The 14,741-nt window shown below is 57.5% G+C and overlaps 1 protein-coding gene across 1 annotated transcript; it reads left to right on the top strand.

Annotated features, from left to right (window-relative positions):
* Positions 1-10,648: 10,648 nt before the first annotated feature.
* Positions 10,649-13,275, top strand: ZBTB45 (zinc finger and BTB domain containing 45; the record flags this gene model as incomplete). Its single annotated transcript, XM_079723094.1, has 2 exons — positions 10,649-11,933; positions 12,556-13,275. 2 exons carry the CDS (start codon positions 10,649-10,651, stop codon positions 12,810-12,812), a joined length of 1,542 nt encoding a protein of 513 aa, XP_079579220.1. The 3' UTR covers positions 12,813-13,275.
* Between the last annotated feature and the right edge of the window lie 1,466 nt (positions 13,276-14,741).

Genomic DNA, 14,741 nt, shown 5'->3' with positions numbered 1-14,741 from the left:
GATGCATGTGAATTTACGTTTAGAGCCCACCCAAATAACACAGAATGACTTCCCCGTTTCCAGATCCTTAATCACAATTGCCAAGATTCTCTTTCCTGATAAGGTAACACTTCCGGGTTCTGAGGATTAGGATGTGTGTGTCTTTGGAGCCGCCTTTCTGCCTATTGCAGCCCACATTTCACGGATGGGAAAACTGGTCCCCAGAGAGTAGAAGGTGTCATCCAGGGCCGCACAGCCTGCATGAGTTCAACCCAGTTCTGGGGAATCTCTGGCCCCCAGGGAGAGCAGGGAGGGAAAGAACAGGAGACAACCAGAGCCCAGAGTTTCAACCCTTTCCCTGCAGTTAGGAACCAGGGCTCCTGGGAGAAAGCATTCCAGGGAAAGCCCCAGGTGAGCCCCAGGAGCACGAAAGAAACCTGTTAAAAGGACACAAAAGCCATACATGATGATACGACTCAAGCATCAGAAAAAAACAATGATTGTCATTGACTGACACACAATGAATCCACCATATCCATGAGTTAAGGGTTCTCAAAAGGAAGAGTCGAAAAATAAGCCCATCTGTCACCACATGGTGCTGCTTTTTTTTTTCTTTTTTAGTATATTTATTTATTTTTGGCTGTGTTGGGTCTTTGCTGCTGCACGCAGGCTTTCTCTAGTTGCCGCGAGCGGGGGCTGCTCTTTGTTGCGGTGTGCAGGCTTCTCATTGAGGTGGCTTCTCTTGTTGCGGAGAGCGGGCTCTAGGCGTGTGGGCTTCAGTAGTTGTGGCACGTGGGCTCAGTAGTTGTGGTGCACGGGCTTAGTTGCTCCGTGGCATGTGGGATCCTCCTGGACCAGGGCTTGAACCCATGTCCCCTGCCTTGGCAGGCGGATTCTTAACCACTGCACCACCAGGGAAGTCCCCATGGTGCTGCTTTTTTTTTTTTTTTTTTTTGCGGTACGCGGGCCTCTCACTGCTGTGGCCTCTCCCGTTGCGCAGCACAGGCTCCGGAGGCGCAGGCTCAGCGGCCATGGCTCACGGGCCCAGCCGCTCCGCGGCATGTGGGATCTTCCCGGACCGGGGCATGAACCTGTGTCCCCTGCATCAGCAGGCGGACTCCCAACCACTGCGCCACCAGGGAAGCCCCCATGGTACTGCTTTTAAGGCAGCTCCTCACTCTGAGAATTCAGCACTGATTCTGCCTCCCCAAAGGAACCTGTATTTCAGGGGAACACATGGCCCCAGTCCTTGATGAGATAATTAAATGCTAGAGTTTGGAAAACATCACCTCCCAAGCGGTAATGAGATTCCTGAGCAGGCTAGGATTATCTGGTGTACATGCTATGAGGTGAATGGAGGGTGGGGTGTCAATGTGGACATCTGGGGGTGGGGACACATGAGTGAGCAGAGTCAGGCTGTCACTGCCCTCTTGTTAGGGTCAGCAGCACCGAGGTCCTGCATGGGATGCAATGGTGCCCATCTAACACCCCCTGTGAGGGGTTCTAGCCAACAATATTTGGCCCAAAGCCCAGCGAGTCTTTAGATCTAATTTTCCATCCGTGGGAGCTAAAGGGGATGTTGCGGGGAGGGAGAGAGGCCATCTGGATGGGGCGTGTCCTGCTAGAAGCCAGGGTCCACTGTCCCCGCCCAGTCCTCACTGAAGGGCTGTGTCTCTAGCCAGACGTTGAAGCAGTTGCTGCTGGGGCTGGAGCAGAAATGGACACAGACCACACAAAGGAAGTTTTAAGGTAGAGGGAAATGCTCTAAAACTGAACAGTGGCGATGGCTGCACGATATAAATATTAATTTACTACAAATCCTTGAAGGGTACCTGCTATGGGTGTATGTTATGGCATATAAATTCTACTTCAATACAACTGTTGAAAAAGGAGGGCAGGTCCAAAGAAGATATACAAATGGCCTGGACAATAAGCACATGAAAAGACATTCCGCATCATTAGTCATTAGGGAAATGCGAACCAAACCACAGTGAAGGACTGATTCACACCCACTTAGGATGGCTTCAAAAAAAAAAAAATGAAAAAAACAAGTGTTGGCAGGGATGTGGAGAAATTGGAACCCTCCTACATTGCTGGTGGGAAAGTAAAATAGTGCAGCCATCCTGGAAAAAAGTTTGGCAGTTCCTCAAATGGCGAAACATAGATTTAACTTTTTTTTTTTTTTTTTTTTTTTGCGGTACGCGGGCCTCTCACTGTTGTGACCTCTCCCGTTGCAGAGCACAGGCTCCGGACACGCAGGCTCAGCGGCCATGGCTCACGGGCTCAGCCGCTCTGCGGCATGTGGGATCTTCCCGAACCGGCGCACGAACCCGTGTCCCCTGCATCAGCAGGCGGACTCTCAACCACTGCGCCACCAGGGAAGCCCTAGATTTAAATTTTTGATCTAGCAATTAATTCCTAGGTATGTATCCAAAGGAATTGAAAAAGGTGTTCAAACAAATCCTGGTACAGGACTGTTCACAGCAGCAGTATTCACAATAGCCAAAGGTGGAAACAACCCAAATGTCCACCAATTGATGAATGGAAAAATAAATGTGGTATTTCCATACAATGGAGTCTTAGCCATAAAAAAGAACAAAGCACTGGTATGTGCTACAACATACATGAACCTTGAAAACATTATGCTAAGTGAAAAGTTCAGACACAAAGGACCACATATTGTATGATTCTATTTTTATGAAATATCCAGAATATGCAAATTCATAGAGACATAGAGATTATTCATTGCCAGGGGCTGGAGGGAGGGGAAAATGAGGAGCTACTGGAGTGAGGAAAATGTTTTGGAACTAAATGCAGGTGGTGGTTACACCACATTGCAACTATACCAAAATCCACAGAGGACTTCCCTGGCGGTCCAGCGGTTAGGACTCCATGCTTCCCATGCAGGGGGCACAGGATTGATCCCTGGTTGGGGAAGTTCACATGCCACGTGGCACAGCCAAAAAAAAAAAAAAAAAAAAATACAAACAAACAAAAAATAAAATCCACTGAATTGTTCACTTTAAAATGGTTAAATATAAATAATTAAAATGGTTAATTTTTGTGTTATGTGAATCACCTTAATTTTAAAAGGAGAGGTGAGGCTTCCCGATCAATAGGGAGCAAAGGACTTGAGCGATCCAGAATGGGTCCTGGGCAGGGACAAACCAGCCATCAGGGCCTGTTTGTGGACAGCTGGTGACGTGGACGTGTGGACTAGACATGCTAAGGAGTTAAGGGAGCTTCCAAAGACGGGCAACTAGGAAACCTCCTTGTTTTTAAAGGACGAATCCTGAGGTTAAAAGAACTAACCAAAGAAGACATAAGGATGGCCAACAGGCACATGAAAAGATGCTCTCAACATCGCTAATGATGAGAGAACTGCAAATGAAAACTGCAGTGAGGTACCACCTCACACTCGTCAGAGTGGCCATCACTAAAAAGTCTACAAATAATAAATGCTGGAGAGGGTGTGGAGAAAAGTGAACGCTCCTACACTGTTGGTGAGAATGTAAATTGATACAGTCACTATGGAAAACATATGGGGGTTCCTTAAAAAACTAAAAATAGAGTTGCCATATGATCCAGCAATCTCACTCCTGGGCATATATCTGGATAAAACTATAATTCAGGGCTTCCCTGGTGGCGCAGTGGATAAGAATCCGCCTGCCAATGGAGGGGACACGGGTTTGATCCCTGGTCCGGGAAGATCCCACATGCCACGGAGCAACTAAGCCCATGTGCCACAACTACTGAGCCCGCGTGCCTAGAGCCCATGCTCCGCAACAAGAGAAGCCACCGCAATAAGAAGCATGCGCACTGCAACGAAGAGTAGCCCCAGCCACAACTAGAGAAAGCCCGAGCACAGCAACGAAGACCCAACGCAGCCAAAAATAAATAATTTAAAAAAAACTATAATTCAAAAAGATACACGCAGGGACTTCCCTGGCAGTCCAGTGGTTAAGACTCCGCTTTCCAATGCAGGGGACACAAGTTCAATCCCTGGTCAGGGAACTAAGATCCCACATGCCTCACAGCAAGGCCAACAAAAAAAAGAAAGAAAAAAAAAAGATACATGCACCCCAGTGTTCACAGCAGCACTATTTACAATAGCCAAGACATGGTAACAACCTAAATGTCCATCAACAGATGAATGGATAAAGAAGATGTGGTACAGGGACTTCCCTGGAGGTCCGGTGGGCAAAACTCTGTGCTCCCAATGCAGAGGTCCCAGGTTCGATCCCTGGTCAGGGAACTAGATCCCACATGCATGTCGCAACTAAGAAGTCCACATGCCGCAACTAAGACCCAGCACAGTCTAAATAAATAAATAAATAAATAAATAAAATTTTAAAAAAATAAGGTAAAAATAAAATTAAAAAAATGTCAGTGGTTGAGAGTCCACCTGCCGATGCAGGGGACACGGGTTCGTGCCGCGGAGCAACTAAGCCCATGCGCCACAACTACTGAGCCTACGAGCCACAACTACTGAGCCCGTGTGCCACAGCTACTGAAGCCCGCGTGCCTAGAGCCTGTGCTCCTCAGCAAAGAGAAGCCACCGCAATGAGAAGCCCGCAGACTGCAACGAAGAGCAGCCCCTGCTCGCGGCAACTAGAGAAAAGCCTGCACACAGCAACGAAGACCCAACACAGCCAAAAATAAGTAAATTTAAAAAAAAAAAAAAAAGGAGTTTAAGAAAAAAAAAAGAAGTAGGAAAGGCTGTACTGGGCCCCTGTGCCAGGGTGCCAGGAAATCCTAGCCCCAGGGCACCGAGGAGCAATGATGGATGGGAGGGGAAGGGATTAGAACATTGATTAAAGCAAACATCCGGCCTCAGGGGATGCATTAAACCGGGATGGAACAAGAGGCCACCAGGACAGAACTACCTAGGTGTGCCACCTCCAGGGGCTTTCCCCTTCACCTACAAGCTTCACTTAAAAAAAAAAAAACAAAAAAAAAAAACGGTTTTTACTTGAAAAAAATATTTTTAGTGTACTAAAAACAGGAGAAAAAAACAAAGAACAAAACAAGAATATTTGCTAATTTGAGAATGTGAGTGCTCCGGTGTGTGCTCTACTGCTTTCTGTTTCTTGGCGCTTTTTGTTTTGTTTTGTTTTTGAATTTCTGAATTTTATTTTATTTATTTTTTATATAGCAGGTTCTTATTAGTTATCTATTTTATACATATTAGTGTGTATATGTCAATCCCAATCTCCCAGTTCATCCCACCACCACCCTCCCACCATTTTCCCCCCTTGGTGGCCATACGTTTGTTCTCTACATCTGTGTCTCTATTTCTGCCCTGCAAACCGGTTCATCTGTACCACTTTTCTAGGTTCCACATATTTGGGTTTTTTAACTTTTTTTTTTTTTTTTTTTTGCGGTACGCGGTTCTCTCACTGTTGTGGCCTCTCCCGTTGCGGAGCACAGGCTCCGGACGCGCAGGCTCAGCGGCCATGGCTCACGGGCCCAGCCGCTCTGCGGCATGTGGGATCTTCCCGGACCGGGGCACGAACCCGTGTCCCCTGCATCGGCAGGCGGACTCTCAACCACTGCGCCACCGGGGAAGCCCGGGTTTTTTAACTTTTGAAAATTAATCCAAGGACCAGTACGTGACCTAGGTGCAGGGACCCTGGAGAAGCGATATCGGTAGTTGTGCAGTTAAGATTGTTATTTCAGTTTAGGCCTCCTCCTCCCTACATAGTTTCCTCAGGCCACAGGGCTAGTAGGAGGTTCGTTGTCTGTTCAATATAAAAGCAAATTAAAGTTGCAATTCCTCCCCCCCCCACCTCTACCGCCTCACTGACAGTCCTTGATGTCTATCTGGATGTTTCTTTTCTTCTAGGGCCTTTCTGGTGTATTAGGGATCCTGCCACTGCCCCTCCCCCACCCCAAAGGGCTCTCCATTTCCTCTCAGCACCGTCTGGAGGGCTAAACCCTCCACTGCTGGTACCTGCCTTGCCAGGGACCTCCCTTGGTCTCCACCCTGTTTCCTGGGGACGTCCTTGGTGTCCAACCCCGGGCTGGCCGAGGGAAGCTCCTGGCAGACTGAGGTGTGTGCCTGAGTCTTGGGCCCTGCATCCCACACCTGGCACAGCCCAGACCCACTAGGATAGGGCTGGGCTCGGAGACCTGAACACTGGGCTTCCCCCTGGACAGCGGCTGCCACGGCAGGAGGTTGGAGAGAGGCTGGGGACCCTGGTTGAGCTGGGAGGAGGGGCTGAGCCTCCTGACTGCTGACATAAACTGTAGGGGCTTCCCTGGCGGTCCCGTGGTGAGGATTCCATGCTCTCAGTTGGCGGGGGGGGCACATGTTTGATCCCAGGTCAGGGAACTGGGATCCCTCAAACCGTGCGGTGCAGCCAAAAAATAAGTAAATAAATAAATAAAATGAAAACTCTGTGTGTGTGTTGGGTGGCTGGGGGTGGGGGCCTGCCTCCCCGCTCAGGAGGCCCTGTCACGTGGCAGCTCAATTTCTTCTGCTCCTTTCATATGTCTGTGATTGCCGTGAGCTCTCGGCTTCTTCCCTGCAGTGTGGCATTCTCATCCCCACCGCCTCCAGGACTCTCAGACCTGGTCGGGAGTTTGCCATATCGGCAGGCCACGTGGGCCCACCCCTGGCATCTTAAACGCGCGTCCTCAGCCACACTATTTATTCTTCGAGATGGCCCCACAATCACCGGACAAGGTCTTTGGAGAGAAAAGCAAAATAGACATTTTCTGAAGGCTTGTATCGCTGGAGGCCACTGCTCCCATCTCCTTTGCAGCCTGAGAGGGGTCAGGGCTTGGGTGTCTCCTCTTGTCTCTCACACTCCTTCAGGGCCAGGTCCTCCATCGCACCCTCATCTGCTGCGAACGTTTCTGAAGCCACCCGTGTCCTCTCCTTCCTACCCTGACTCTGCCCCCACTTGGCCTTCCCTGCTGAGGTCTGAGCCGCCACTGCTGCCTTCTGGACCTCTTATGTGTGCTGCCCCGCTAGGTCCACTGTCCTCCCGTTTGGGTCATAGTGGCAATAGTTGTCTGTCAAGGTGAAGGACACAGATGAACCCCTAGCCTCACAGGTCGAGGGGGGCACAGCAAGGGGCCTGTGAAGCCAGAGAGTAATGAACAGTGATAGGAACTGGGTAGAGGAGGTTGGATGGAAGAAGACCCAGTGAGCTGGACAGGCCACCGTGAAGGACTTAGATTCTGAACAAGGACAATGAGGCCACGGGACTGGGATTTTTTTTTTTTTTTTTTTTTTTTTTTGGCTGTACGCGGGCCTCTCACTGCTGTGGCCTCTCCCGTTGCGGAGCACAGGCTCCGGACGCGCAGGCTCAGCGGCCATGGCCCACGAGCCCAGCCGCTCCGCGGCACGTGGGATCCTCCCGGACCGGGGCACGAACCCGTGTCCCCTGCATCGGCAGGCGGACTCTCAACCACTGCGCCACCAGGGAAGCCCGGGAATGGTATTTTAATGAGGTTCCTCGGGGCATGGGCCACGGAATGCTTCCCACCCGGCACATCCCCTCCCTTCCCTGCCTGGAACACATCTAGGACACGTCTAGAACATGTCTACAACACAGCCGCGCGCTCAGCAGCTGCCTGAGGCAGGAGGCTGGCATGCTGACCTTGTCCTCATACTGGCAGCAGAGAAGTCAGGCCCTCCACTCTGGACTCCACACCTGCTGCACAAGGCACGGGGTCCACTGAGGTCTAGGCACCGCTGCCCCCCGACTCCCCGCCTTCCTTCAGCCCCCATGAGTAGGGCACAAGGCCCAGCCAGCCCACCACTGCAGCCTCACCATCTAGTGGGCCTGGTTCACGGATGTCCTGGACAGCCAGCCCCACCTCAAGGCCCTTGCGGATCAAGGCTGTTCCTCTGCCCAGACAGCTCTTCCCACAGATTCTGCCCCCTAAAGTGTCTTCTGGTCTTTGGAGTCCGGCTGTTCACCACCCTCCGGGCAGACGTAGGACGCAGCTCACACACATACACACCCTCCACTCCCCTTCTCTTCTCAGCTTCGGCCCAGAGTGTGGCATGCAGAGGGCACTAAGTGAACACTACTCGCCCTGGGGCAGGTGGGCCTGGTGTAGGGGCATCGAGTCTGGCTGCCTCCATCTTCTACCCGGGACCCAGGCTCAGGGCCGGCCCGAGTTGGCGTCCGCTCCCACATCCCACTTGCAGCCCCCAGGCCCCACTCGGGCTGGAGTCCCACACCAGGGGCGAGCCCTACTGCTGCTTCCATCCATATGGGTGGAAGGCTGGGGTGCAGCGGGGTTTAAACCTGCCGGGACCCGCCAGGGTCTTCGGAGCCGACCGCCCTCCCACCCGCTTTCCCTCTCACCTTCTTCCGCCCCGCAGCACAAGCGAGTGGGCGCGGCCCACAGACCGACAGCACAGGCTCCGGCCCCGCCCCGTCTCTAGGGCGACACTGCCTGGTTGTCCCAGCCCCTGTGACTTTGGCCGGAAGTGCGACCTTGCAGCGGCGACTAGTCTCCATGGAGACACCGGAAACTTGCTCTGACCTAGTGGTTCGCCGCGCCGCTGCAGCGGCGGACTTTGGTTCCGCCGACGTTGCGGCCCGGAAGTGCGGCCTTGAAAGTGGTGAGCTGGAGGCGGCCACCGCCCGGCCTGGTGCCTGAGGAGGAGCCGGAGGTGGGGTCAGGCGGGCATCCCCCTGCCGCAGGGCCGGCGGGGAGGCCGGGGCGTGCCAGGGGAGGGGCGCCCGCGCTAGGCTGGGAGCGCGCGCCGCAGACGTGAGGGGGCGCTGCAGGACGGGGGCACTTCGCGGGCAAGAGCGCGGAGGCGGGAAACCTAGTCGGCTGGGGCTGGGGCGGGCGCAGCCGGAGCAGATCAGAGAAGAGGGTGCTGGACTCAGGGTGAGGCGCGGGCAATGGCGCAGAGAATGGGAGAGGGTTCTCGGAGCAAAGTGCATGGCGTGGGCAAAAGCGTGGTGGCGAGGACGCCTGGGTGCAGCGTCTCAAGGTGGGCCTTTGTTCCGAGGCGCCCAGAGGCTCTGCTGCCCCTGCACTATAGTTGGAGCCTGCTGGGGAGCACGGCGGGGGTGGATCGGAAGAGGAAGGGTTCAGTCCCTACGGATTGAGGCGCAGGTTTCTGCCCCCGTTGCCCGGGCACGGATTTGAAGTCCTTTAGGTGCTTGGGTGAAAAAAGACGGTGAAGGGTGCTTGTGGCAGAGGTAACGGTACGTGCAGAGTTGGCCTGTTTAAGGAATTGCCTGGAGAGCTCTGAGCTAAGGAGGGTCCCGAATTGTTAGGTCTGAACAGGCTCCCTCTGGCTGTCGCGTCGGGAATAGACCGGGAGGTGGGGGGACGCGAGGAGGTTACTGGGGCAGTGGAGGTGTGCAAAGTGGTCTGAGGGGTCAGATATGGATCATGAATGGCCCCAGCAAAAGAAAGTTTGTTTGGGCTTAAGGCGCCCGAGGGGGTGAGTCTGAGACCGAAGTAGACCCCGAGGGGTTAAGAGAGGCCTCACCTGAGCCAGGCTGGTGCAGAGTGGGTGGGTCTCAGGGTGTGTCTTGTGTCCCGACTGATGCTTCTCCCCTAGACTGGAGGTGTGTGTGGCCTGGGTGTGGGGTGAGCCTCTATCTAAGATAGAGGGGAAACTGAGGCCAAGCAAGCATGGTGCCTGTTGAGCTTCTCAGATTCCCATTGTTCCCAGGGGGGTGGTACCGCTTTCCCTTTCCAGTGTCTGAGGGTGGGCAGTGCTGGGATTTCGAGGCCACAGTTTAACAAGAAGTGTCCCTATTGCTCAGCCATGCTGATCTGGAGGCCTCTGCCGCTCCACCTGCACCCAACCAATCACACACCCCTGCACAGTCCACAAGCCCCCTCTCTATGCCTCACCCACACCCTGCGCCCCACAGGCCCAATCAAGATTCCAGGAAGCATCAGGCTGCAGGAGGCATCTCCCGCTAGCTGTGCTGGAGCGGCCCAGAGACCATGTCTTTTCCTCCCACAGGGCACCTGCTCGGCTAATGCCCAAGCTAGTCTCAACTCTGTGTGACTATGCACACCCCGAATCGCTTAGCCCCAGAGGCAGTTCATGCCAGCCGCACCCCTGCGAAGACTTCCATATACACTAGTTTACGTAGCCAGGTTCTGAGGCAGCAGACCTCGGTCTGCACAGGGCCTTGGATGTTCCAAGGTTGGGGGCTGTATCAAGGGGAGATCAAAAAGAAGCCACTCGTGGTGGGAGTCGCAGCCAGCAGGGTGGGGAGTGGGTGAGACACGGAAGCCTGTTCTAGATAGGGGTCCCCGCCCTCTCCTCCACAGGGTGTCCTGTCAGAGGAGGATGTGGGGAAGGCTATGGATACCAGAGTTCCGGGAAGGGTGGGTGGGGCAAAATAGGGGAAGCTAGCCCTGGAGCTCCCCCACGCTGGCAGTAAGCAAGACCGGAGGGCAGCAAACCTTTGGTATCCCCAGCCCTCTCACAGCGGCGTGCTGGGGGCTGCAGAGGTAGAGGGGGTCCTGGGGTGGGGGCAGGGAGTCCTGCTGTGTTGGGAACCAGGACTTCGAGGGGCCAGGGGCATTGGAGAAGGCTGGGGTTCCTGAAGCCTGGGGGCGTGGTTCACCCTTGGGCCCTGTCCCGCTGAAGGGATGGGAACGCTGGGGCAGAGGGGGGTCCCTGGCCGACTTCCTCTAGCCCACACCCGCTCGTCCGGTGCAGATGGCGGCGGCGGAGGCGGTGCACCACATCCACCTGCAGAACTTCTCGCGATCCCTGCTTGAGACCCTCAACGGGCAGCGGCTGGGCGGGCACTTCTGTGACGTGACTGTGCGCATCCGCGAGGCCTCACTGCGTGCACACCGCTGCGTGCTGGCCGCCGGCTCGCCCTTCTTCCAGGACAAATTGCTGCTCGGCCACTCTGAGATCCGCGTGCCGCCTGTGGTGCCCGCGCAGACGGTGCGCCAGCTCGTCGAGTTCCTCTACAGCGGCTCGCTCGTGGTGGCGCAGGGTGAAGCGCTGCAGGTGCTCACGGCCGCGTCGGTGCTGCGCATCCAGACGGTCATAGACGAATGCACGCAAATCATAGCCCGCGCCCGCGCCCCTGCCCCGGGCACCCCCGCGCCCGCGCCCCTGCCCACCCCCGTGCCCCCGCCGCTCGCGCCCGCGCAGCTGCGCCACCGCCTGCGCCACTTGCTGGCCGCGCGACCCCCGGGCCACCCGGGTGCCGCGCACACACGCAAGCAGCGCCAGCCCGCGCGCCTGCAGCTGCCCGCGCCCCCCGCGCCTGCCAAGGCGGAGGGATCGGATGCCGACCCTGCCCTGACCGCTGCCCCAGACGACGGCGGGGACGACGACGACGACGAGACCGATGAGGAGACCGACGGCGAGGATGGCGAAGGCGGCGGCCCGGGTGAGGGCCAGGCGCCCCCTTCTTTCCCCGACTGCGCCGCCGGCTTCCTACCCGCGGCCGCGGACGGCGCGCGCGAGGAGCCGCCTGCACCCGCCGGCCTCTCCGATTACGGCGGCGCCGGGAGGGACTTCCTCCGGGGGACTTCGGCTGCCGAGGACGTGTTCCCCGACAGCTACGTCTCCGCTTGGCAAGACGGAGATCAAACCGCCCCTGAAGGCTGTCCCGCCGAGACCCCTGCCCTGCCCGACTGTGTCCTATCTGGACCCCGCCCACCTGGCGTGAAGACCCCCGGGCCGCCCGTCGCGCTTTTCCCCTTTCATCTGGGCGCTCCCGGGCCGCCAGCGCAACCCCCTCCCGCGTCCTCGGGGCCGGCCCCTGCGCCCCCACCCGCCTTCTACCCAGCGCTCCAGCCGGACGCAGCTCCCAGCGCGCCTCCAGGGGAGGCCCCGGCCCCACCGGCCGCTCCCAGCGCAGCCCCCTCGACCACCCCTGCGCGCGCCCCGGGTGCCGAGCCGCCCGCCTATGAGTGCAGTCACTGCCACAAGACGTTCAGCTCCCGGAAGAACTACACCAAGCACATGTTCATCCACTCGGGTGAGCCGGGCGGGGTGTCTGAGCCCCTTGATCATTGGAGATAGGCTTTTTGTTAATACTTGATGACCCTAGGGGTCACACACAGCCTGTCCCCCCGCCTCTGATTCAGGGAGAGGGGGGCAGCCTGCTCTGTCACCCGGGGGACGTGATAGCAGCCAGAAGGGAGGGGGAGGTATGCCGGGGTCTTTCCCAGTGTAAGGGTGCTGGGTCTTGCTAGACTGTCCCCAGGATGGTGGCCAGCGATCAGACAGTCCAGAACGCTCTATGAGCGTGGCAGGGATGGCGGAGGGGTAGCCCGGCCCTGTGCCAGGCACGGTGCGGTTTGGGGGCGGGAAGGTCCCTGGAGGTGGGGGTAGACCTGAGTGGTCGGCCTCGGTGGTCAACGATGTTCCAGACCTGCGGGGTTCCCCGCTGGGAGGCTACCTGTTGGAGTTGCGGGTCACAGACAGGCAGTGACATCCCGGTATGACCCCAAGGGTCGGGGAGAGGAGCGTCGCTGCCGGGCGGGGGGATTCCGGGTGGATGGCTGGTCCGGTTGGGGAGGGGAATCCCTGCCCGGCAAAGGCGCCCCGGGGCCCTTTCCCAGCTGACCTGAGTTTGCTGCCCGCCCTGTCGCCCGCAGGGGAGAAGCCCCACCAGTGCGCCGTGTGCTGGCGATCCTTCTCGCTGCGCGACTACCTGCTCAAGCACATGGTCACGCACACGGGCGTGCGCGCCTTCCAGTGCGCCGTCTGCGCCAAGCGCTTCACGCAAAAGAGCTCGCTCAACGTGCACATGCGCACCCACCGGCCGGAGCGCGCGCCGTGCCCCGCCTGCGGCAAGGTCTTCTCGCACCGCGCGCTGCTGGAGCGCCACCTGGCCGCGCACCCTGCGCCCTGATCCGGGCCTGGGGTCTGGCCACGCCCACCGAGGGATCGGTCAAGCCCCACCCGCTGCCACGCCTGCCGCGGCCACTAGACCACGTTCCCGCCACCAGCCCACGCTTTCTCCTGAGATCAGGCCCCCCTCCTGCTTCCACCCTCTCTCCAGCCCAGCGCGCCTTATGCCTCTCCTCCTACGTACTCGGCCCTCGGGTGGGGGCTGGCTGGGGATGGTCACCTCTGAGAACTGGATCATCTCCAACCTGAACTAGGGCTCAACCATGGTGCGGGGCCCAGGATTCAGGGCTCCGACTCTGGTTCACGCCCCTCCCCTCCCATGAGTGGGGTGGGGTCTGCTCCCGTGCCCCTGTGTCAGGCCGGGAAATGTCCCCGGCTCCCCGACCCGAGCTAATCCTCCCTCATCTGGCGCCTGGGGCGTCTCAGGTGGGCCCGTCATGGACTGAGGCCTGGCCTTGGGTCCCCTGCTCTGTAATAAAGGACTGTGGGCCGTGGGGCCGAAACCTGGAAGCGTGAGCTCCCGGGCCCGTGTGTTCCTCTTCCTCACAGACCGTCTGTGGGTGTTGGGCCTCAGTGCCCCTGTCCCTGGGCAGCATCCCTGCTGCTCCCTGGGCTCCTTGGGGCTGCGAGCGGATGATCCGCTTTGCCATCTCGTGTCTCTGTTCTCTGGGTGGGAGTGGGGTGCACGTATGACTGGCGCTTGACTCTCCCAGAGCCCTCGGTCCTGTGCGGAGGGGTACAGGCGGGTCTCGGAGAGGGAGGCCACATGTGGGAAATTCGCAGCCACAATCCCAGCTGCTGCCACCCAAGATAAAGATTTCGAGGCCCCTCCCCCTATATCTTCCAGACAGAATCTCTAGCCTTCAGACTTCTCCTCCCCTGTCCTGATGGGCATGATGGTTGAGCACCTCACTTTTGGGGGTCCAGGGGGTCTTTGGGGCCAGGCTGCCACTAGGGGGTCCAAGCCCCAGGATAGCTGTCCTGGCTGGCAAGGTCGGAAGTGCCAGGCAGGGCTGGGGTGGGGGCAGGGCAGAAAGCGGCAGCCGGGACCCTTGGGCTGCCCACTGGGCTGCGGAAGATAGCCAGCCAGTGTCAGTTCGAGGCTACTCTTCGCGTGCCCCCATCACACTGTTGGCACGTGGCCTGGGCACCCCGGTCCAAAGTATCTGGAGCCGGTGAGGGGTGTGTGGCCTGTAGGGTGCTCCAGTAGCCCGGCTTGCCGTGATCCTAGGCCAATGGCAACGTTTCTCTGCGCTACCCACTGTGACTGCCTCCCAGAGGAGGGGGGCTAAGGCTTTCCCGGTCCAACCATGCACAGACTGCCAGACCCACATTCCAGGCAGAGTTCACCCTCCTGAACCCTGAGCATGGTCCCCATTGATGCCAAAGGTAAGGCAGACAGTCAGAGTGGACCACATGGGTTGGAGGTCAGAGATGGGTTTGAATTCGGGCACTGCAGGTGTTCAAGGGCTTACTGAGCACCTGCTGTGTACCTGGCAGGAGGCTGGGGGCTCATCCCGGCCAGGCCCCATCTCCCGGAGGATTCAGATTAAGTAGGTACCACAGGAGAACTTCCTGGTGAGGTTTGCAGATGGGAAGGCAGTGCTTACAACCAGAGCTGCCCTGCTAGCCTGCTGAATTTGCATTTGGCATGGCTGGAAGTTCAGTTTCCTGAGAGAGGGATTTCTGCCTGTTTCCCAAGTGCCTGGGACACAGCGTGGGGGACAAAGGCAGAGGGGCTGGAACCACGTGGAAGACCAGGCAGAGTGAAACAAACAGTTGGGGTTAAGAAGGGCTGGAGGCAAAGTCTTGGAGCCACCACCATGGTCAACAGCCTCTGGGTCACCGCCAGGGGGTGGGGCTGACGGGTTATCGGCCCGGGCAAGAGGTGGGCATTCCTGGTCATTTCCCTGAGGCAGGAGCAGGTATC

This window comes from Hyperoodon ampullatus, assembly GCF_949752795.1.
Source record: "Hyperoodon ampullatus genome assembly, chromosome: 18".
Classification (NCBI taxonomy): domain Eukaryota; kingdom Metazoa; phylum Chordata; class Mammalia; order Artiodactyla; family Ziphiidae; genus Hyperoodon; species Hyperoodon ampullatus.
Note: the sequence above shows the minus strand (reverse complement) of the source record. Positions and strands in the feature narration are given on the sequence as shown.